This window comes from Drosophila simulans, chromosome 3R, assembly GCF_016746395.2.
Source record: "Drosophila simulans strain w501 chromosome 3R, Prin_Dsim_3.1, whole genome shotgun sequence".
Taxonomy (NCBI): domain Eukaryota; kingdom Metazoa; phylum Arthropoda; class Insecta; order Diptera; family Drosophilidae; genus Drosophila; species Drosophila simulans.
Window position 1 is genome coordinate 25,424,996 of NC_052523.2, and position 24,019 is coordinate 25,449,014.

Consider the following 24,019-nt stretch of genomic DNA (forward strand, 5'->3'; position numbering starts at 1 on the left):
ATTAACTGCATTGTTTTTCGACCCGGGCACACGCGCAACGAGTGTCCTTTTTCCGAACAGGACTCTGCTGTGACAATCGCTGCGTTTTTCACATTTTTCACTCCTTTGCAGGCCAATCTAATCGCGTTTTGCTCCTTTTACTTCCTCGCCCCTCCACCCGCTGCTTAATTGCTGGGATTAGAAGAGTCAGGACGCAGGACATCGAATCCAACATATGGCTGAGGTCCTGCGATCCGATCGTAGCCCCGATCGAACGCCCCCCATTTAGTTGGCGAAAAAGAAAAGCGAAAAACGTTGGCCAAAACATGTGCTGGACAAAGTGCTCCTGTGGGAACGCCCTCGCTCCATAAACGTATTTTATTGATCTGCCAACCCATAAAGCAGAAATCAGGAGTACACAGCTACCTGCCCAAAGGACCGATCCTGTGCACTTGAACTAATTGACAATTGAAAGGTGAGAGATCGCAGTTAGCTGATAGGACCAACGGATTTTTGCGCTCCTTTGTGCCCCGAATTTATTGCGTTTGTCGAGAGGTTCGTCCTTTGTTTTCCACACAGGTTTCCCACTGCTCGCACCAAAACAAAGTGCCAGTTTCTGGCTCTGACATGGACTTTTAATTTGATTTTTATGTGCACTTGTGCAGTTCGCCCTCGCCTTTCGCCTCGATCGTTTTATGGCAGTTTAATATTTTTGCGCCTCGTCTTTGTTCGCAGGAAGCCACACAGGGACCTCCAAGATGTTCTATATGGTGCATGGTATATGGGATACAGTACATGCCCCCTCGGAGCGACCTACTTATAGGGTAACATGTATGTGGAACGATCGGTGGCGGTGTAACTCGATCGCTTTTTGGCAACTTTTGAGTGCTGAGCACATGGTGTGCTACGTGCCTCCAAAGCTGGAATCCCCTCAAGTGTCCATTGATGTGAGCTTCCTGCTGCTCGGACAGCTACTGGAAGGATTAAGTGCCCTTTTAATGTGGGAATATTGTGATGAACACGAAAATTATGGTTATCTTGGGGGCAGAGAGCCCGAACAGTGTATCAAGTTCAGGTTTCAGTGAATCTGCCCAAGAAAATGTCAACAAATTGTAAGGCGATGTGGTTGCTCTCGAAACTCTGGGTTCATTAGCACTGTCCTTAGGCATTCGAATCGATAAACAAGCATTAACTGGAACAAATCTTCTCAATATATGTCAATGAAATGGATGATCCTTTCTGGAAGTCCTGCGTAGAATCATTAGATCGAAATAAATGTAATGGTTCTCGAAAGACTGAGCCGTTTGTCCACGGTTTGTCACTCTATTTCGATCTTCTTAATTTGAGATCATTCATTTATAGTTTTCAATTTTTGTTTCCCTGTCTGAATCCACTTGTGATTCTCCCAGCTGGAGTTCCAGGAAACAGATCATTGCAAACCCAAGCTCGCCCAACTGGTGGTCAACTAAGACCACCCCAAAGGAGTCGAACTTTCCGGGTCCTTTGTGCAGCGGGCGGAATTTCCCACAGAGCTGGTTCCACTTGAGAAGGTAGCCATATGCCGACGCCTACGACACCATTTCAGCAATAGATCCTGCCATTCCACCCAAGTGTGGCATGTCCTGGCCTGTTTCCGAAATTAATAATTGCAACATTTCGCGCTAAGTGAAACCAAAAGTCCAGAGTTCCACTCTTGTTGTTTTTCGAGTCACACATGGCCGCCAGGAGTCAGTTGGTCAGTTTTATGGGTGAATTACCAGATCGACAGGGGCTGCGCCGCGTGAAGCTCGAAAAGGGCCGAACAGGGCCTAAAGGACAAAGGCAAACACCCACCCATGTGTGGGCCAGATGAGAAGGTCCTTACGTGCGTGACCGTTACAAACAAGCCGCCCGATGACTCAGTGCTATCTGTATCTGAACCACGAGTATAGTCCAAGGATCAGGACGCGGGTGCGCAGGCGCGCGTCAGTTGGTCTGCAAGTCCTAACCCTTAAATGCAGCCGGCAAAGTCGAGAGCTCAAAACTCAGGACTCAAAACTCAAAAACTCCCTCGCCCAGCAAACCACCCTGTTCTAGTTTAAAGTAATGCCCAAAAACTACACCTATCTTAGAGTCGAAAAGTATAGGAGCAGCCGCCGTTTGGCGCGCCCACATTGCCCAAAGTTGTTGTCCTAGAATATTTTCATTTTAATTGTTATGCTGATGTTGGCACGAGCCAACATATGTCCTGGAAACATCCGTGTGGAGTGTCATTGACTGGCGCTGCTGTTGTCTTTTGGCGCCCAATTCTCGAAAGGAAAACTCCCTGCTATCGCCACTATCGGGGGTTGTCCTTCTCGGGGAAAACTGTTAGTTCAGCCACTGCCACCGCCACCGCACCACCATCCACATTATATCACCACCACCAACGATCACCACCGATCAGCAGAGCGCGACCAAATTATGCCCAAGTTGCTCGGCTGCAGCGCTTCGCTGACCCCGTGTCTTTTGCCTTGGGTTTTTCGACTGCGCCTTCAACTTCGACTTCCAGCCCGACTTCTGCTGGCTGACGACCTTTTGGGCCTCCTTTTCTGGGTCGTGGAGTGGGAATGGGCCAAGAGCACGCGCTTCCACAAGCCATTTCCTCCACTTCCTCCACGGCAACCGAAATGTAATGAGTCGGCTGTGTCAGGTGCATATGCAGGATGTACTGAGAGAAACCACATTCCGAAATGATAGACGATTAGGAACCTGGAATACAAATGTGCTCTTGGAATATAGTTATACTCTTTTTCTCATTATATAGTTGCCACAGCAACTACAATCATATTTTAATAGTTAATACTTAACAGTTAAGATTAAGATCAAATAGTATTAGAGTAATGAAATAAAAGAAAAGGGTGGTAAGAAACATCCTCAATGAAAGTACAATACTTTTTCCAACTTTTTCTTTCACTGTTGATTCGAAATGACCCCGACGGCGACCCCAACCCTAAATGAGCTATGAATTTTCTTATTTTCTAGCCCTCTCGCTCCGTCCTGCTGGCTAGGTCGCGCCGTCTCTTTCTCGATCGCGTAATTACAGCGGCCAAGTCGAAGTTTTTCCTTATGAGCCAGCCAGGCCAGGTCAAAGTGGCACTACCACTTCCACCGCCACATCCACTGGCGGCACTGCGACATCGGGAATCGAATGCCGAGCGGTGCTCATTAGACCAAAGCATAGAGGGTGCATAGACATCTGTAGGTTGCACGTAGCACGAGCTATGTCCTTATGTTTAGCGCATTTCGTTGTAATAATTTGAAATTTTGATCAGGTGTTTCTTTTTATGCACTTTGGCTTTCTTTCCGCCCGGCCGGAGGAAGGGGCGGGGTTCAAAGGGGAACTAGGAGCGTTGAGGTCGACGGACCGTGTAACGCAACTGCAACTGCAAGTGGCTGGCCGACCGACCGACTGTCTTGTCTTAACCTGGCTCAAAACGCTCAACAAACGGGCAGGAAACTCGGGGAAAAAGCGCGCAATTTCGGGTGGTTCTTGAGCTGGGCTATTTAGCATTTGAACCGTATCGTGTTGGGGTATTCACTCGAGTGAATGCCAAAAGCCTGATTTCGCAGGTGTGGAAATGTTTACCGGTTGCCCAGCAACACTGCAATATACAGAAAGACTTATTCTAAATGAATTATATCTCTGTACTGGCACTTCCTGTGGGCCCAGATATATATTTTAAAGACAATGCCCACACTACACCCATTTCACAAGCTCCACATCTGCTTCGCCCACTCTCCAAGATGTGGGCACTCCTAGTCGAGATTCCCTGGGCAACAAATGCGTTGGTGCAACCTGATCCCATCCAATCCAATACGATCCGAACCGATCCGATCCTCCTGCGTCGGCATGGCTCTGAACTTATTGAGCAATTTAATTTTTTTGGGCGGCAGACATTGCATAAATATAAATATTTCGTTTGCATGGACAGCCTGCTCCAGCAGACGATGAGTGCACTGCGAGTACTAATGAGTGCCAGATCAAAGCCAATTTCAGGGGCCCACGTAAAGTCACGCAATATTGTGTGGAGGCAGGATGCCAGGATCGCCCTGAAAGAATGGGGAGCGTCGTCTTGGGCATCCAGGCAAATTGCCCTTAAAGGCGAATAATGGAAATAAAGATTGTAGAAGTATCTGCAAGACACTGTATCTAAGTATCTGCACACTTGCAAGCAAAAAGTTAAGTTTTGATTAACTTTTAAGCCACATAAAATAAATTCATTGCTGTTGTTTCCTCACAACGAATCCGTTCGAAAGAAAATTTGATACTTAGGAACTGTTTTTTTAGGGTATTTACACAATCGACTTTGTGCACTTTTGGTGTCTTCTGAATTTGTTCTTGCAATTGCACAAAGTTCCTTTGTTTTCTTCGCCAGAGAGAAAAGCGTGCAGCGCACGTACCTTTGAAATGATGATCCCGGCAAATTGAGTTTGAGTTCTGGCTGAATGGGTTTTTGGGAGTGCTCACGAAAATTGCCGAAAAATGAGCGAAAACGTGCGATCCAATCGAGCCACATGCAAATCGAAATCGAATCGAAACTCTGAACCCAAAAACCAGCGGTCTGCGGTCCGAACTCGAACTGAAACCGATCCGCTTAACTTTCCCGACCGGAAAGTGCATCTGAAAGCTGACCAGCGGACAATGGCCAGGAGTTTCCAGGGGAAGAGGTTAAGCGATCTACAGTTGGGTAAAACAAACAACTCGACGGGCTGAGGACAATGGAAATCCGGTGCAGGCTTCTCTAATGCAATTAAAATTTTCTTGTGTCGTAAGTCAAATGCGAATCGAAGCGTAACCCGTTGGTCAAGCCAAGTGTTTGCTTAGTTGCGGTCAGTTGCGTTTGCTCAAAGGATCAGCGTCGGGATGGGATGGGATATTGTGTAACCGATCCGGCTCCTTTTTATTCCAGGGGTCAGCGGAAATCGCGTTAGGGCATCGAAATGCCGAAATTAAGCGTTAAATGGAAAAACAAAAGCTTAATCTCAAGAACAAGGCCATGAAAAGACAAACTAAGCGGCGCACAAAGGAGCCATAATTGCGAAGGGGTCATTCCTGCACTCCGCGGCATTGCAGGGGTTGCAATGGGTTAAGCAGGATGGGTGGGTCTGGTCAAGAAACGGCAGCGGGATCGGGATCGGAATCGGTTGTAAAATCGGATCTCGATGGGGTGGACACTTGAACCCGCTGCTGGATGTTCAACGGCGCATTTATGACGATGGCAACCGGTTTCCAAGCTGCGGTTATTTGCAGAGTTTTGACGCTGGCCGCGTAATGAAGATAAACGATTTACAATAAAATTTTATTGTCTTTACACCACCGAATAGCGACTTCCGAGTCGCTGGTCGAGCATATTAATGATTGGCTGACCACCGAAGAAGGACGAAGGAGTCCAAGACGATAGCCATGCGGGACAGGACCCTGCTGATAATGCATTCAAAAAGGTGTCTAATGCGCAAATCCTGTTTAGATAGGACACCCAGCATAACGTGCTCAAGTGACAGGGATACAAATGTGATTTTTCTTGACCGTTCGATTCGCCAGGAAACAGTTGATTATGGACATTTTTCATTAGGAAATTCATAACAACTGCCATTTATAGGTCCTTTCTGAAACACTGTTGCCACTTTTCTAGAATAGTTTTGCCTTTGTTTTAAGAACTATAATGGATTGTATGTTTTTAATGATGTCCTTGGGCTCTATAACAAAGATCTCTCATATTTAAACTAAAACATAAAGCTTTGATTGTTCCTTCATCTTCATAATATTAGAAAACGTTGTCATGGTCACCTTTATTGTAGAAATATTCTTGGCATATTTCATGTATATTTCCATAGACATGTAAAGTAAATGTAGCATGTCTTAGTACTGTCGAGTACGGCTAGATGACGCTTTTATATCCTGTGTAAAAATCAATGTAAAAATATAGGCTCAACATAATTATTAATTAATCATGATATAGGGAATGATAGGAAATGATTTATCTCAATACTTACTGACCAGACTGCTATCAGATTTATACTTTCTTAATGGTTCACATATGAATATGAGCATATAAATTAAAGAAAAAGCGAACATCCATAAAAATTGATATGCAGTAATTATGGAAAATTTTACGATTCTTTCAAGTTATTTTATATTTTTAAAAATTTACCTAATTGCTGTTTTTTTTTGCATAAATCCCAAATATATTAAATTTGTAATAAAAGAATATATGTAAAAGCTATTTGTTTTAGCATTTTCTAAATCTTAATTAAGCCGTAACACAGGGATTATCATATTAACACCGCATCGAACCAATAAATGTAATATTAAAATCAAATAAATATCCAATCTCTCAGAATTGACAAGACATTGAAAATCCAATTAATTTTGATGAATTTTTATCTGCTGCACGTAATCTTTATGATGAAATCGAGCGCCAATGCTCGACAATTACTGGGGTTGGCTCTCGGGGAAGACCTTCATGTCCGGGGGCCATTCGCGATTTGATCGGATAATGTCCGGCTTAATTGCACGGAACTTGCCAAAACAGCGCGTAATGAGGGGGACCCATCGCATTCATGCGGCGGAATATTGCAACCCTCAGGGGCAACCCCAAGATTCCCTTTTCGCATGGGGTTGAAATGGGGTCTCTTAACTGCGAAAACCTTACATATGGCGTTTTATTTTGCTTACGCATCGATTAGCATCTAGCTGCAATAAAGTCCCCCAAACTTGGGGAACTCCCAGGAGTGTCCACTGCTGACCCATGCCAGAATAAATACTTTTAACCAATTCAGCTCACTCGGAAAGAGGGCAGCACTTAAAAGCCCTGTAAATTGGGGATTCTCAGTTCTATTTCCGACGTTTTATTGTGCTCGAAGGGTTCAGCAAGTCGCAGCCTTTGACAAACGAAAGTCAAAATATTTTTATTAAAATTAAAATGCTTACGCAGACGAAGGTTTGTGGTTTCATTTTTTCATTCGGGTGCAATGGCAACCCTTGGAGCCTTTTGTCTATGCATGAATTATTATGGGGAATCCCCGGCTGACGCATCCCTTACATACATTCCATATTAATATGCGGCGCAGTCTAGCCGCAAAATTTTAATCCTTTTAAGTGAGGCCGCCAGACATCGGGCAAATCGTTTAATCTTTTTATTGAATGGCCCTTGGAGTTTTGGGCAATCGAAGGAAAGAGTTTCGCATCTGTTTGGCGGGCATAAATCTAATTTCGAATGGCCGCCTGTGTGTGACTGAGACTTCCCAACTCCTCCTTCTGGCGAATGCAAATCGTCGTCGGCTTACTGTTGTCATAACAATTCCATTAGCGAGGACTGTCTGTCTGATTTGGCATATTTATGAGCTTAGGAAATTGAATTGAATTATTCAGAGCGACAAAAAGGAGGCCTCTAATACATGATGGTATCGTTGTTGAAAATGAATTGTATTGGCGGGGGTTTCCTTCTTTCTTGACTCGCAAAATGATTGTTAAATGTATTTGATACCAGATCGAACAATCGGCCAAATAATGAAAACATTTTGGCATTTGGCATTTGGGAAAGGCCCCAAAACCACACGAATGCAATGTGTCTGGTCTGGTCTGGTCGGCGGCGCCCCACGCACCATCGAGCATAATAAATCCGATTCGAATCTGATCTATGCCAACATCAGGGGTTGACATTTAAATTAACACCCATGTGGTAATGTGGGCATGCCGCCTTTTTGGGGTTGGAATCAGGACCTGTGCGCCAGGACCTGGCTCAGTCCTCTCGCTTAGCTGCTGGCAGTTGGTTGGATTCAAAGGCTGTTGCTTTGGTTTTGACATTTAGTTTTATTTTTCGCTGTAAATTTTCATCGGTACAAATGAAAATGGAAACTTGAGTATAACTAACATACTATTCAATTTCGTTTAAATTACATAATATTAAACTAGATGCTTGCCATTAGATTTCTCTGCTTTATTTCCCTCTTTGTTTTCTGCTTTAGTTTCAGTTGTAGTCGATTTGTTTCCCTCAATTGTCTAGTTGGTGTTTGCCATTTTTACACAAATCAAAAGGAGGATCAGCGCTCCAACTAAACACTATAAAGCGGTGCCATCGGCTGGCTCTGTGTAAGGGTGCTATATATGTATAGGAGATATTGGGACGACAGAGGGTCGAGCACGACAGAAATGCAACGATAATACGGCAAAAGTACGTACAGAGTTGACTAAACCGAAACGCGTATGTGTGTGTGTGTTTGTGTGTAGTTTGAGGGAGATGACGGCTGCCTCGGTTGCTGTTTCGCAACCGCTTGCTTTTGGAATTGGATTAAGTTTTAATTTAGAGTTGCAGTGTTTGTTTTCGGATTCGGCATGTGGGGATGCCCGCTTACTCCTTGCGCGCTTGACGCTTGCGTGTTTTTGTGTTAGATTCCTAAAGAGAATGAGAGATTAGTTCTGCTGGACACAAGCAAACCTATTTTTGAACGCACCTCAGTCTGTGCGGGCTCTCGGCTCTCCGCCGCCTTGGACTCCTCTTCGTTATCATCTAAATCAGACTTTTGGTTCTTCTTGGGACTAGCAGACAGCGGTGTGCTCTCCTTGCTGGTATCGCCAGCGGCCCTTTCGTCGCTCTCCTCCTCTTCGGCCTCGGGCTCATCGTCGGGCTGAGGATCGTCGGACTTCTTGGCCTCGGCAGCAGCCTTTTTGGCAGCCGAGTCCTAATAACAAGAGCAGAATTAGTAAATTCCCTAAGTACATCTCAAGTGAAAGCTCGAGCATCATTACCTGACTCTTAGCGGTACCAAATCTACAGTAGATGGTGAGGGCAACCAGCGCCACAATGGCCACCAGGCCAACGCCCCAGATCGAGGGATTGGCCTTGGCTAGCTCGACTACCTTATTCACGAATGAGTCCTATGAAATGAGAAAGCCAAAGAATAGCAGTAGCAATTACAGGTGCAGGGTGCAGGGCAAATATGAGAGGTGTTCATGTGGGTGTACTGTAGGCACTTATAATTTAAACTTAAGAGCGAAAGCCAAGACCGGAGCCAACCTCTTTGGCGCGTCGGTAGAGATAGAAGACATAGCAACTGGCCGGAATGAGCAGGTACACGAAGTACAGGGCCCACCATCCGGGCTTGTAGTTCATGCGGCGCATTAGGCGGTGCCAGAAGGTTTTCTTCGAATTGGATAGAGAAGTCTCTCGATTACGAATCCCTGTGTATTTTTGTGAAGGAAAAATGGAAGAGGTTAGGGGTTCAAACTTACCGATTCACGATCGATGTAGCGACGCTTGATGTCGAAGCTGTTGGCGGCAAAGTCACGGGCCACCTCCACGTCGTCCGTGATGATCAGGTTGTCGAAGAGAATGTCGCTGGACATGGACCACAGCTCCAGACCCACAGCGCTCTAGATAGAGTTATTTTGGCTATAGCAATGGGGACAACGAAAGCCATGAAAATAGCACTTACAATTGGCGTCATTTGGAAGGGCTTCAGATCCTCAAAGAAGTCTGGATTGGCAATCTTCCTGGGGGCCCACTTGCCCTGGTAGTTGGGGTTCTCGATCATTGGTGCACGCCACTTGCCCTTGTAGTTGGGATTGGGGATGAGCGGAGCCTTCCACTTGCCACAGCCGGGAGCCTTTTCGCACACTGGGTTGTCCACCAATGGGGCCTCCCACTCGCCATCGATTTCGGCATCCCAATCTTCGGGTTTGGTGGCAGTTGGATCGAAAATCATGTCGGGCTCATCCTCGAGCCAGCCATTGGGCATGACGGCATCGGTGTCGGGCAACTGGGGTGGAGCATCCTCATCCCAATCCTCGGGCTTGTGGGCAGTGGGATCTGGGATCTTCTCTCGCTCATCCCACGATTCGGGCTTATGGTCATTGGGGTCGTCGATCTCCGCCGGCGGGTTGACTGGTGGCTTGAAATCGGTCAGCAGGGAACCCTCGTTGATGATCTTGTGGTCAACGCGAATCTCAAAGCTGTTATCGGGACGGACCACCAGCTGGTAGAGATGGGGTAGCTTGTCCTTGAATGGCTCCTCCAAACGGTTCCTGAAAGCAAAGAACAAATGGGATTATGATGTGGGATTATAAATACACGCCGGTTTATCTGCCTCTTCAGAAATTCAGCTCATCAATGGGGGCAATAGTCCACTACGGTGACGATGAGCCCAAAGGGTAATAAAGGTCTAAATTGCAGCTAATACACAAGCGAGCAAAGGTGATTTCGGAGAATTTACACGTATGCGCAATGCCGAACACCAAATTTGTTTCTATACAGCGCTCGGAAGCTTTCAAGCAAGATGGTTAGAGTGGTGATTCTATTGATAGCGATAACGCTTGAACGAGCTGCTGATTTCCCATCTGCCGAAGAGTTGTGTTCATTTAATGGACTCACTTTGGCTTGTTGCAGTGCTTCTCGGTGATGGTGCCATTAATTGGATTGACGTGCCGGAATATGAAGTGCATTTTCACATCGTTGCCGCACTTGTCCGGTCCAAACATGATGGTATAGGGTGTCTTGTCATTGAACTACGAGTAAACAGATTCGGATTCGGGGGTTGTTTACGATTTATGCTCTTTGGGGTTCAGGCGAGTGTGATCTATGAGGGCATTGGCCCCCGCACTTACCGATTTTAGTTGCTCCGTGTCTTTTCCGGCGGACAAAAGCTTCAGATACGAGCCGCCGCACTCCTGACCCTCCTAAAAAAAGAACGAGAATAAGCCGGGGGAGAAAGAGAATTGGGTCAGTAAGCGGGTATTAATTGGATTTGCCCGGCGGCTGATGCAATCCTAGAGCGTTTCGCTAGGTGACGAACCTGCAACGTGACCTCATACTGCACCACCAGCGGCTTGTCCGACTTGAACTCGAACGGCTGGCGGAGGGGGGCGGCTATGGCCGCATGCTTGGCCTTCGACTTGAGCACCAGACCCAGGTCGTTAGCCCAAACGATGCGCTGCGGCGACTCCCAGTTCCAGATGCCATCGTACTTGGAAATCTCCTCGGCGATGTCGTCCTTCTTGGCCTGCGACAGCACCCATCGCTTCCTGGACGCCTCCACGTCGTCGAAGTGGTCCGCGAAGTGGAACTTCTTGGCATCGATCACCGGGCTCTCGTAGGCCAGTTTCTCATCACCATCGATTGCGACGGGCTCCTCCTGCAAAGCATATGTGGAAACATTAGATAAGGTGCCATAAAATCCGAAGCACGCGGTTGTCAGTGGGGAAAGTGATAAAGAGAGGGAGAGAAAGATGGGTGGCCAGCATGGGTTTAAATTGGAGAGCGCTACACCAGGGGCCACCAGACTAGTTAAAGCTATTTAATAACATGTGCTGTAACTTAAGTTGCTATTAGCTTGACCTCATCTGCAGCAGTAACTCCCCTAGAAACATGAATGACTGGCATAATTTCTAGAGAAACAAGCACGTTAAATGGAACCCCTCTGCACAATAAACCTCTGATGTAACCTCTGGAGCAACAGATTAGCGCATTCTTGGGGCTGCCGTGAGGAGTTGCTATCTGCTTGACCTCGTCTGTGGGTAAACAGTTTTATTTTCCCTCGCATTCGGATTTGTTGCTGGAAAAGTGAGACACACTCGCATGCTAATTGTGGGTCATAAAGCGAAGAAGCCGGCCGCACCACCCCCCCCAGCCGTCTTCCCCTACCCTCTCAGCAACCGCGTTCGCCTTTTCTTCTAGTAGCTTCCACTGACGTGTACTTTTTTCTCTCGTTTTTTATCTGACGAACCGCATCGCCGACCCGACCCACTCACCTGCACATCCTCCACGTAGCCGTCCTCGAAGTCGTCCGACTCCGTGTCCAAATCGGCGCAATTGGCCGCACTCAGCAGCAGCAAACTGCTGGCGAAGAGCAACGCCAGCGTTGCGGCCCGGTTTCCTCCCATTTTCCACGCCATTTTCACCCACTTTTCGCTCGCTCGCTGGCTGGGATTTAGTATCCGCGGAAAACCAGGTGGTGGACTCACTTGTGCGCGCTGTGCTTTTTAACTGTTTTCCCCCACTGCGGTCTGCTGCGGAATAACGAGAATCGAGATCTGGCACGAATAACTATTTGTAATTAAATTAATGTAAATTATACATTTTCTCTGCTGCGCTGCCTACTGTGTTCTGTGCTTCCTCTTCCCCTGCTTTGGTATGACGCCGCAAAGTACAACTGGTCACACTATCGCGTTGCTTTGTACCCTACCGTAGGGTATTATAGGTTTTAAGAATGAATTTATGCTAGATAGAAGGGTAGTAGCTAGAATATTTAATAAGCGGAATGTTCTTAGGAAGAGCACACTTTCAGCGGGAGAATATAATTTGATTTGATGCTTAGATTTAAGTGCTAAATAAAATAAAGAAATATGTTAGATTTATTAATTTTATATACTTATTAGCTATTTAGTAAATTAAGACTGCTTTTGTTACCTTAAGCATATCGATATGCCTCACTCCAATCGTCGTTACAGGGTTTGGAACTTCGATAGGCCTGTAGTAGAGACTTACCCCAGACGCTGATTGAATGTTGCATACTTTTTACTGCTAATCATAATTAATACATAATAATACTACAGAATAAAATATATAAGCAATTACAATGTAATGAATAAAGAAAAAATGGTTACAAAAGAAAAGAAAGCTGTGTGTTTTCATTTGAGATATATAAATTCGCATAAACAACCAAAAATAATCGTTTTTCAGCCATAACTTGAGAAATATTGTTCGAAATATGGATTGTCATACCTTGTTGGACTCGTAATCGAATTCCCCATCCAATCAAATTAAAATTTTGGAAAAAAATTTTCGAGCCAATTTTTGCAAAAAATGATGATGGTACCCCTTACGAAAAATTCAAAAATGGCCAAAATATGGATTTTTGAATATTTGTCAAAAAGTGTTATGCCATGTTACTTCGGGTCAAAAAATACACAAAAAAGTTATTTTTATAGATTTCTGACTATTTTGAGCCAAGTAGTGACGAAAAACGTCAAAAAATGCTTATTTTCCATTTTTAATGTTATGCCTCAATAAATTTGCAAGGAAATTCGTAAACCAATTATAGCCTATTTATGTTAATTATATATGCGCCATTTTTTGACAAATTATGATATTAAGTAGGCAGATAAAATTTGGTGGCCAATTAAATTAAATTAAATCGGAATTAGGAGTATCTAGGACACGTAGGAGGCACCACTCTAGTATTGTGTTGTTTTCCCTCGCCGTCCATATTGAAATTAATATTTGTGCGATGTGCGATTTCCACTGAAATATTGGCATACATTCATTTTCCAACGGACACATCTGAATCAAACACTCCGTGGCATGAAAGTAGTCTTGCATGTTGCAATTATTTTAAAAGCCCGGCGGCTCAATTAATGCCCCACAACGGGAATGGCTAAGCCCCCCAATAAACTGGATGGCTGGCAAAAGTTTCCCTTTTCCACGCGTGGCTCTGTAAAATAAAGTGGCATGCATTTGAGCATAAAATTATAATAAAAATTCCTGGCTTATTGGCAGCATTTGTGGGTGGGGTCCGTTCGATGCCACGCCTTCTTTATGCTGAGAAAAAAGGTGTATAAAATTAAGGAAATAACTATAAAGTTAATACAAATTAGCATTGAAGATACGCGCATTTGCCACACAAAGCAACAGGTGTGGGTTGTAATATTCGAGATTAACAGATTTTTTCCCAGTGCACATCCTTTAACTGTGGCAACTTATCTGCGGCACGCGCAATTCTGCTGCTGCTTCTATTGCTGCCACTGACAGTTTTTCTTTCTTTTTTTGTTTGCAACTGCATACAAAAAGCTTTCTGTTTAATGGAATATTTAACACAATTTAAAAAGTTTTTTTCTAAAGACAAACAAAGACTCGGAAGCACACATGTGGGTGGGTGGTGCACATACATAGTGAGGGGGGGAGTGTTCGGAAGAAGAGGCAACTTTTGTTGGAGCCTCCGGACTGCAGAAAACTAAACACGTGCGCACAGACATTTCTTTTTTTTATGGAAATTGTGTAATGACAGTTAATGAGGGTACTACATAAACAGACACAAGCACACCTCCAACACTCGCACACACACATGCAGCTTTCAAAACGCCCCACCTGAGCATAAACAGCCAGTGTTGTCAAGTGTTCTATTAACAACGAGGCCAGCTTACCAACACTTGAGCCGGATTTCTGCAGACGACGATGATGTTCCCACTGTACAGTAAATGTGAGAATTTTATATTTCAAGCTATTTAACATTTAAACTAAGGTCCAAAGATACAACTCAACATTATTAGATTGCACCTTTCTTTTCAATGTTTTGCCCCAAGTAAAAAAACATATATTAAACGCTTATGATAGTGATAAGACTAAGCAAAAGTGTTTGAACTAGTTTGGAGAACGAGCTTTTAGATAAATCTCAGCTAATTACGAATATATAAAGCGCCTTTCAGGAAGCCGAGCGCTGTGCAGTACGAGTTGCAAACTTCTGGGTAATTTATAATAACATTTACCTAGCACATAAATATCCCTGGCTGGCAAGAAACAGGGGGCCCAATGTGCTCCGCTTTTAAAACAGCAGCTCTTGTCTACACGAATTACTCAAAAAACATACTTAACACACTCACCCTCTCAAAGGAATTAATGGAGGGGGCGCTGGAAAAGGGGGCGGGTGAAAAGGGGGAGTTGCGACTACGGGACATCAATGTTGATGGCATACCAGAAAAGTTTTGTTCTAAGCTTTTGGACAGCACCGGCAGAATCTCAAACATTTTCACCTGCAAGCAAATAGCGGAAGATAGGTGTTTTCCGGGGAGTGGTGGCGCGGAAAATGAAGAGCGGGTGGTCGACGGTTTTTCCGGGCGGGAGTGCGGCGAAGTATCCGTGTGCAGGAGAGAGTATCAAAACATATGAAAGAAGCGCCGCTACAAGCGCACGAGTTCAACTTAGTGTGTACTTAACTTCCGTTACATGGCCGCCACTTCACCTACACACCTCACTCACACCGCTGCAAACACATCCTTTCACACGCATGGCCAGCGCAACACATATACATGTACACGCAGAGAAAAGAGGGACTGAAACTAAAGCTATTTTGGAAAAGGTGTTAAAAGAAAAATAAGGGAAGGGACTATGGTTATTATTTTAGTTTTACTTGCTTGGTTTTGTCCCTGCAGATTGTTACTTCAAATTGTCAATATTTGTTCGCAGTGCACGTGTTTGTTTGTTTATGCCAAAAGTGTTGTAAAGTGCGGCGCTTTGTCGGCAGGAAACGCTGAAAATTTATTACCGGACAATTTTGCCAGGGGCATAAAAAAGAGAGCCCCCACGAAAAGGGGGCGGGGCAATGGGCGCCTAGGGCCAATGCCTCCCTCCCCCCACCAACCCCTGCTAGCCAACGAACACAGACACATGCATATGCATAGTTTGCTGGCCGTAAGTGTATGCAAACATGCCTAAAAAAATCTGGAACAGTCGAGGGGAAAGGAAATGCGGTGCGGGGGGCGGCGGCTGCGGAAAATGTGTAAGCAGGCGGGCCATTTTCCATTAAAAATTCAAAATGCCCGGCGCCCAGCCCGCCATTAACACCCAGGATAGCTGTGTGTGTGTGTCTGAGTATCTGAGTGTGTGTTCGGGGAAAACCTCTTCAGCTTCACATTTCCCGGCTTTCCTTTGCTTTTCGCAACTCCGCTTTCAACACCTCGTTTTCTCACCTTTCGAATGGGCTCTTTCACTGTGCTGTGTGCTGAGGAATTTGCAGCGCCGTTAAAACCGAATTGATTTGTTATTCATGTTTTCTGACTTATGGCCAACACTTTCGGCTTTCCACCTACCATTCAATTGACGTGGCCAATGGCGCCGACTTTTCCCCCTCCCTCCGCCTCTTCGCCGCTCCGCCCGCCGATGGAAATAGTGAAAATTTAATGCGGGCACTGAATTCAGGAACGGATTTTACAAGGACCTGTGACTTTTTCTTTTATGCAATTCCCAAAAACTGCTGAAAATCAACAGATTACAAAAAGTATCTGAATATAAAGTAAAGTTCTTTAATAAATAACACTCAGTTATCCTCGATGATTTCTTCATTAAGAAACAACAATATTTTGTATATGCAGATTTCTTGATAAAGGACAACACTTTCTGCTGCTGAGCAAACCGCTCCTGGACATTCCCATAATAGCCGGTTTGTACTGGAGCCTCTGGCTTGGATTTTATATTTATTAAATTGCCGCAAGGGGAGCATTTAGTGCATGTTTGGGAGCACGGAAAAGAAAAACAACATGAACACAGTTCCTTCCTGACTAACATAAATGCTCGTACACACTAACTAAATAAAGTTTAAGACTTGGAAAATGTGTATCATAATATATGGGTTTGATATGCAAAAACTGCAACGTAACTCTTGTACAATTTGTTACAATTTCAATGAACTTACTATTTTAAATGAAGACTTCATTAACTGAAAGTTGTAAACAGCTAAACAAAAATTGAGGTAAGAGATTTAGAAGGGTATGTAGTGGAGGGGACTTGCGACACAAGTGGCCAATAGCTCGGCAATTTAAATGGGAGCGAGCCTTCTCGAATGAATTAAAATTCCGCATTATTTTTTAGCGGCATAAAAAAGGAAATTTTAATTAATTCTGAGATGTGCAAAACAAGTGCATAATTGCAATTAATGCATAGAAAGAGGCGCTTCACTTACGCCATCCTTTCGGAGACGAAAAGGATTAAGTTTGTGGAGTGGCCTTACGGCTAATTCGGAATGTATTCAGATTCCAGGTCATTAAGTGCCATTCATATTCGTTTCGAGACTCAATCCGCCGCTTCAAGCACTCATTCTTTGCGGCAACTTTTACCAGCCAACTAATTTGCATTCCTACCTTTCCCTTTTCACATTTTGACAATTCTTTTCCTTTTGTTGAGCTGGGGCCTCGGGAATGTCTAAATTTTAATCACCTTAGTTGACAAGTCAAGACAAATAAAAGCGTTTCGCCGTTGGGGCGTGAAACCAAAGTTCGGCGGTGGGAAAGTGGGGATTGCTGCTTTTTGAAATAATAAATCAGGGCATAGGCGAAAATATTTAAATTTAAATGTTCCGGGGCCGAAACGTAAACAGGAGCAAAACTCCCGGGGCGGCAGTCACTTTCATTATTGGAAATATAAATCACTTTCTCTTGCCGGCAAAACAAGTCTCGGCCTATACACCCTTTTTTTGGCTAATGGGTGGGTGGCTGTGGGTGGCATGAAGAAGGCCGTGTGGCAGGATGGCCGCTTGTTGTTTGCTCTCCATTCTTTTGGCCGCCTTAGTCTGCGGCAAGTGGGCTGCACGATAAAAACAAACAAATTCATAGCTAATAAAATTGCTAATAAATAAACGAGAATGGCGTAAGCGCAAAAAAGGGACACACGGAGCGAAAACAAAGCAGCCGCAAACAAAATATACCAACAAAGAGTCGAAAAAATGCTCATCATCAACACACACACACACACCCACTCACCTGCGAAAAGGGGGGTGGGAAATGGGAAATGGGAAATCGGGGCAGGTGGCAAAATAATGTAAGGCTAAAGCGACGCCAACCTGGTGGCCGCATTGACCAACAGCCAGCGGCTATTTTCGGTGGGTGGCTGGGCTGGGCGCTCAGGTTAGCAGACATTGCATTAAACAGGTAATGGGTTAAAGGGGCGCACCAGTAGGGGGGCGTGGCCCTCGAGTCGCGTGCGCCTCTGCCAACAATAGCTGCACTGACAGAAAAGTGTGTGCAAAACTAACACATCAAGTTTGTCTGGCTCAAAGGAAATTCTTCAAAGATACTAAATATATCTAAGGTTTCAAATTATGTTACTCATACTACATTTTGTCTTATTAAGAACAAATTTACGTTCGATTGAACCAGATCCTTCCAAAAATACTGCTCAAAACCACCTCCAATTAGTTTTCGCCGTGTAATAATTTTGTATGTAGCTTTATATGCATGTTTTTGTTTTTTATCCCCACCCTTGCTGGCGTTTTATGCGGCGTTGGTTTTTGAAAATTTATTACCAGAGACCGCACATGCTTTTTTAACTTTTCCTCGCAGCGGTTAGCTTAGTTGCCTGGCCACATTTTTTGGCTGGAAATTTTTAATCAAAAGAATGCTGGCCACACAAATCCAATTACATTCTGATAAGAAATGCTTAGCCAATGGCCACATTTGTTCTTATGCAAATCAGCCCAGTTTATTAGCCCTTTATGCTCTGTTTTCCCTCGCTTCTGATGATGCTGATTTTTGCGCTTATTTTTTATATTTTTGTTAGTCCACCGCAGGTGGCGGAGCATGAAAAGTGTCCAGGCTGCAAAATCACATCGGCGTGGTCAGAATGACAGGCCCCCGGCGTGGGTCGGGTCATCATTCGCTGTCCTCTTCCCGGCCCATAAATCTTCGGGATAAAAATCCGCTGAGGGCAGCGAAGCTCCCCAGCCACTTACTGACTTACTGACTGACTGACTGACTAACTGACTGAGTGACTGGCTCATAGAGGTCATAATTCCCGTGCAATTTCAGCTTTTGTCCCCGTTTAATGACTGACGCCCTGCTAACAATTTGCATTTTTATGGAATTGAGACATTTGACGAGCTCCAAAGACGCCCGTAGATTGGATATGAGCCAGAAATTAATGTGCAGCATAAAGATTGCTCCGCCCAGATTGCAGATCAACTTTTGATGACAACTCGGCGGGGTCAAAAGTTCTTATTCCTTTTTTTGAACAAGAAAAAAAAACCTGGTATACAGACAGCGACGAAGTAAATATAAAAGCCAATGAGTGGGGAAATTGCTTAAAACAAAAGCCAATTAAATACTTTTCTCTTTCCAAGAACTCCTTTCAATATTTAGGGTTTGCATTGCTTTGAACTTACTCCTTCTTGGAGCTTAAGCTTAAGCTTGACCCCAATGAGCTGTAAATAAGGAAAGGAAAACCCGGGCTTTAATGCGAAATTAATAAACCAAAATCAGCTGCTAAGCAATAAACTAAACTAACAGAGCCGGCTTTTCTTAACCCAAAGGCGACCTAAATAAACACACACACACACCAGTGAGCATCCAAGGTCGTTCTTAGGCGCGTAAATAAACCAGGGGGCGTGGCAGAGGGCTGCGGAGCCGAAAAACCGCAAGAGCAGAACGGCAAACGAATTGTGAAGGAGCCGACAAAACAAACCAAAGACAACACAAAACACAGAGTCAAAGAAATAAACCAGGCAAATAATCCTTTAGCTTAAAAAACCAAAGAGACAGGACCCGGGAAAAAATTTAGTTGAGAGCGCGACTCTAACGAATATGAAGTACCACGTAAAAAGAAAAAAAGAAGAAGAAGCTAGCTTAAAGAATGCTGCGAAGAAATTGTTGCACGTGAAATAGTTTTTTTTTTGTAATTTCTAATATTTTCTCTTGTAAGTTTCGAATACAGCATATACCCTTGCTGAAAAGGACTGTTTTCGAATAAAAAACATCGAATGACAAGAAAAGCTAGGCGAGGTTCGAGTGAGAGATGTGGCAAAAGGGAAAAATAGGGCATCCTTATTTTGTTTTGTTTTGCTTTGTTATGTCAGCCTTGTCTCCGTATTTATTTCTTTTTTTCAGCTCTATCTATCTGACTTTTTTTTAAAGCGAACGCACCGAAGGGGAGGGAAACGAGGCAAAATCCACACGGCCGCATTATCCTTTGCTTATCGCGATGCTCCTGCGACCCTCGAGGTCGTGCGCGGTGCGAAACGAGGGGGCGTGGCATCGCATTCAGACTGCTTGGCGTCGTCGACGCTTTGAACTTGTGTCTTTTGATTTCGATTTTGATGCGGATCGGTATCGCAACGCTCGTCTGTACATATTTTTGGCATTAATTTGCCTAAGTGTTGGCCTTGTTCGGCGCGCTGAGATTCCTGCCGGCGATAGGCGGTCTAATTTTGTGTAATGAAATAAATTAAAAGTCCGTAATAAACACACACTGTCAGCGGCGACAATCAGAAGGCGACGTCATGGCAAATGGAGCGGATGTGGGTGAGCAAAGAGTGGGGATTGGCCGCAAATTGGCTTGTTAATGATTCATTACGCATACGTCACGTTGTGCATGACAAATGAGAGCAAAAGGCGGCACAATCGAAAGGAATGACATGGAAAAAGGGTTTTTTTACCCCAATTTCGAAAAGGAAACTTATTGTTCTCTGGACACATTCCTTGGAATTTGAATCAAAGAATATTAAAAAAAAACAACAGTGCACTGCTCCTAATGAACTCCTCAATCGTACTCAACCCAGTTATGGGATTAAAGACTTCGTAGACCGGAATGATTTCCATATGGGTTGAAAACTTGGAATCAGCTTAAAGTCTCAGGAAGAACGAGAATGAAGTGGAAAATTTAGATGAGCGGCGGCGGCAAAGATAAACACAAAGTCTGCTTGCGAGCTTCAACTCCATATATCCCCATTTTGTCCGATCTACCCTCTCGCTCTCGCACACTTTCTTCCCCTCTTTTTCACACATATGCATGAGCGCTTTTGTGCACACAATTTGTTCAAATTGGGTTCGGCCTTGCTGTCGAATGTTTAGCCAGCGAAAAGAAATGGCCGCCATCTGCATTTCCGGCTCTGCTCCCCGGAATCCCCTCAATCCGACCACACACACACACACACACACTGAAATACGTGCTCGTATGCTAATTCAAAGCCAAACTATAAATTTGCGAGCTGGCCGCATATTAAAACGTTTAATTCAATATGGAAGGCGTTTTGCTATTCAAACTTTGGCCAACGTTCGCTCCGATTCTGTCCGTCCGCCTCGTGTCCGTATGTCTGTCCGTCCGGCGGTTTATCCGTCTGTGTTTGTTTAGGCAAAAGCTTAGTCAGGGACACATGTGCTTAGCCGAAAGGGAAACAGTTGCAAAGGAAAGTATTCTGACAGAAGTCAATTGGTGAGAATTTAAGAATAGGTTTATCCTGTTTAAAGTTAGGATTGTTTTAATAATTCAAATTAAGTGACTATATAACAAAAATGCATATGCCTAATGATTTTCTGGTGCACATACTTCTCTGACTCACTATTCCTGCTCAAGTGGCATCCACTTGTCTTTGCCCTTGGGCTGCGCAGGCATCTGCGAACGTGCCGCCCCTTGTCCCGCTTATAATCTCATCTGTGACACTCGTTGAACTTGTCGCCATTTAGTTAAATCAACAAAAATAATTTTGTCCAGCGGAGGTCCTTCTGGCCACACATGCCCGCCACACAGGCTCACAGGCTCACGTACTCCAGTCAGGACGTAGGTCGGAAGTCGGAAGTGGAAAGTGGAAAGTCGGGTATATCTTGTCCGTCGCTGCTGCCACATTAACGTGACTTTTGCAGCGCCCAGTTTTATCAGCATAATTTAGTTTGTGCCCGGACTCAGGACTTCGGACTTCGGACTTGGGACCCGTTCAGCTGCGGCCTGCGGTCCACTACATTAGTTAGAGAGTCCTTTGTGCCAACTAGCAGGGTTAGGCGGTTAGGCGGAGGATACTAAATCGGCCCACAAGGGCTTTAATTAAGCCGCCTCTGCTGTCGCAAGTGAATTATTAAAGCGCTGCACGCCAAGTGCGAGAAAATATGAACAAATTTGCCAACATGCACAATCCGGTAATTCAGTTGGCAGTCGAAAGTCGATTTCGTCGACCACACGCTGTGATTTGACTGAATCACTGAGAGAAAAAGCGGATTTAATGTAAAAACAAATAGTTTGTGGTTGGAAATCAGTTCATCAGTATATTTGCAGTGCAGCTGTTCAATTTAATGTTAAATAAATGAAAATGAATTGATTGAAATATTTGTATAATATTTCTTTCTGTGCTGCCAGCCTTATGAGCCACTAGCAACAGGCAATCACCGGTTGGTAACTTTGTATTTTTGAAGTAGTTAATAAGTCCACCTGGCTGGTAAAGGGGTTTCGGGGGGAGGGGGCAACTGCCAACAGCCATAAAGACGCTGACTAAGTGCAGTTGGCCGAAAGCAAAAGCGCAAAAAGAAAAATTCGCTAAATATGCCAAGTTGTGAACTCAATTGGCGGCCTCTTTAGCAGCCGAGGAGTGCGCAAAAGTTGGTTAATAAAATCGCAGCAAAGTGTTAATAGAGGGATATTCGAGGGGAGGGTGAGGGGGCGGAGTTAATGGCTGCGGGATAAAAGGCAGTGACAAAAGTGTGACGAGTTGAAATGGAAATGCAGCTCATCCTGGTTTTGCAATCGAGCTGAAGAACCGACTGTTATCCTGGGGAAACGCCGCACTTATCGAAGCACAGTCGAGATCTTGGCTTTGCACTTGGCAGGGCTGACCTCATAACGGTCCTTCTTATTAAACGTTTGCTCAGCGGCGAAATCTTAGCGGCTCTGTGGCGGCAGCTAACCGCATTTTCCGACCATTTCCACCCGATTTTCCGCCTCTGCCCGCAACATGATGGCAGGGCTAAAGCCAAAACTGTTGCGGATCGGCTTTCGCGTAATTAAAAATTGCGGCTAGTGTTGGCCAGCCGACCGTGCAAAGCCCCTCCCCCTCCCCCCTCTTAACGCTTTTCCACTTTCCCGCAGGAAAGGCAGGGAAATTACCAGGGGGCTGGATAAAGGGGCAAGGGGCAGGGGGTGCTGGTATCGTCCTGCGGTGGGTCCTTTTCTGCTGACGCTGCCCTTAAATGCGCTTTTTAGTTTAGACCAACGTAAGAGGTTTTAGCTCGCAGCGGGTGCCACGCCCCTCCTGCTTACGCCCCCAGGTTGCAGCCACGTTGAATAATTTGCTTGCACACAGCAAACTAAAAAAAAAACAGAGAGGGGGGTAACAAGAATAAAAAGAATATTTCAAATTAATTAACGCTAATGAAAATGTTTAAAACTTGAAAGTTGCAGTCACTCGAGTGTGAGGGGATGAGGGGAAGTGGCAGGGGGATGGGGAGCGGGGCAGTTGGCCAGGGGGTAAGGACTGCAACTAACTTGGCTGTTTGTTTGCGCCTCAGACAACTCGGCGAAACTCGGAACAGAAAACAAGGTTCCGCTTCCTGTCTTCCTTCAATGCACTGAGAAATAAAAGTGGGTTATAAATTAGAAGCAAATTCGCTGTGAAGCAGCAAAATATGAAAATGATATAACTATATATAAAGATTAAACAAATTTCTAGGAAATAAGTTGATGTAGGATTTTGATGAGATGGGTTTCTTTATCATACTGCCAGCTAAGTAGCTGAAATTCTTTCCAGTGCATTCCCACTTTGACTACTTATTTCCCATCTGCAAACTGATAGTTTTCATTGGCGGAGGTGGTATTGGAGGGGTGGAGGGCTGGAGGGGAGGGGGTCGTGCAAACAAAGCTCCGTGGCAAACTTATTTGTTTTTACATAGAACATAGTAACTATGCGGCGGCCCAACTGTTGCGCAATCGAACACAAAGCAATTTTAATAAATTTTATGGCACATTTATTTGCATGGCACCTGGGACGATTCGCTTCGTTTGCCCAGAACCAATGCCCTCGAATTATTTGTCGAGTTCATTCCGCATTGCATTTGCTTTTATTAGAAAATGCTATAATAATTCTTGGCAAAGTTGCGTTCGCATTGTTGTGCTAACTGGGAAAACAAAAGGAGCTTTGCGCGAAACTTTTCTATTTTACGAAGGAGCAGGAAAAGTGTGAGCTGAGGCAAGTGGACATTGCACGAGGGTCATAAAAACAATGAGTGCAGTACAAATATATATGTTTTATAAACGCAATTTTCGCCTATGAGTGGCGAGAACTCTTCTGGCCACAAATTGATACCAGCAAGTTTTCTTTATTTCGAGAGGCTTAACAATAATTGCGTAACTTAAATGGCTGAAAGCTTGGCAAACAAGTGAATTTGTCTGATTTTTTCAAGGCTTAAAAATGAGTTCTAAAGTATCTCTTTCTTTTGTCTTTTCTGCAACGAATGTATTAGTTAATTAAAATATGTGCTCTCGAGATGCTCAACGAATCTTCTAAATACACAAGCGGCTCGAAAAACTTTTCCCAAAAATGGGGCTCACATTTCGGCATAACT

General features: G+C 44.5%; 2 protein-coding genes and 1 long non-coding RNA gene across 6 annotated transcripts in view; 1 reads left to right on the forward strand and 2 right to left on the reverse strand.

The window, feature by feature from the left end:
• Positions 1-1,431: 1,431 nt before the first annotated feature.
• LOC120284940 lies at positions 1,432-3,815 on the forward strand. Its single transcript, XR_005544159.2, has 3 exons — positions 1,432-2,861; positions 2,983-3,198; positions 3,273-3,815. It is a non-coding gene; the product is annotated as an uncharacterized LOC120284940 (long non-coding RNA).
• Positions 3,816-7,793: 3,978 nt separating this feature from the next.
• Positions 7,794-12,128, reverse strand: LOC6730041 (calnexin). 2 transcript variants are annotated; one of them, XM_016174438.3, is made up of 9 exons: positions 11,747-12,128; positions 10,792-11,130; positions 10,604-10,675; positions 10,371-10,504; positions 9,436-10,024; positions 9,233-9,373; positions 9,018-9,143; positions 8,455-8,682; positions 7,794-8,396 (listed from the first exon to the last, which is right to left on the reverse strand). In XM_016174438.3, exons 1-9 carry the CDS (start codon positions 11,888-11,890, stop codon positions 8,352-8,354), a joined length of 1,818 nt encoding a protein of 605 aa, XP_016036812.1. In that variant the 5' UTR covers positions 11,891-12,128; the 3' UTR covers positions 7,794-8,351. The 2 variants fall into 2 exon arrangements, with proteins under 2 accessions (XP_016036812.1, XP_016036813.1); XM_016174439.3 differs by lacking the exon at positions 9,018-9,143 and adding an exon at positions 8,750-8,878 and having other exon boundaries at positions 11,747-12,126.
• Positions 11,915-24,019, reverse strand: part of LOC6730049 (uncharacterized protein C2orf42 homolog) — a 179,083-nt gene continuing 166,978 nt past the window's right edge. The window contains exons 4-5 of one of the 3 annotated variants that reach the window (XR_006541853.1): positions 12,096-13,535; positions 11,915-12,028 (exon numbers count right to left, since the gene is read on the reverse strand). The gene's annotated coding sequence lies outside the window, so the exon portion shown is untranslated. Of the gene's footprint in view, positions 13,536-24,019 lie in introns of all 3 variants that reach the window. The other 2 variants (XR_006541852.1, XM_044923177.1) reach the window with 2 other exon arrangements.

Excerpts from the sequence above, each read along its gene's own strand:
- LOC6730041 (XM_016174439.3), bottom strand. The coding sequence starts at position 11,890 with ATGGCGTGGAAAATGGGAGGAAACCGGGCCGCAACGCTGGCGTTGCTC. Across the intron at positions 10,676-10,791 it reads AGTATGAGGTCACGTTGCAG|GAGGGTCAGGAGTGCGGCGG; the intron begins GTTCGTCACCTA and ends TTCTTTTTTTAG. Across the intron at positions 10,505-10,603 it reads ACACGGAGCAACTAAAATCG|TTCAATGACAAGACACCCTA; the intron begins GTAAGTGCGGGG and ends GTTTACTCGTAG.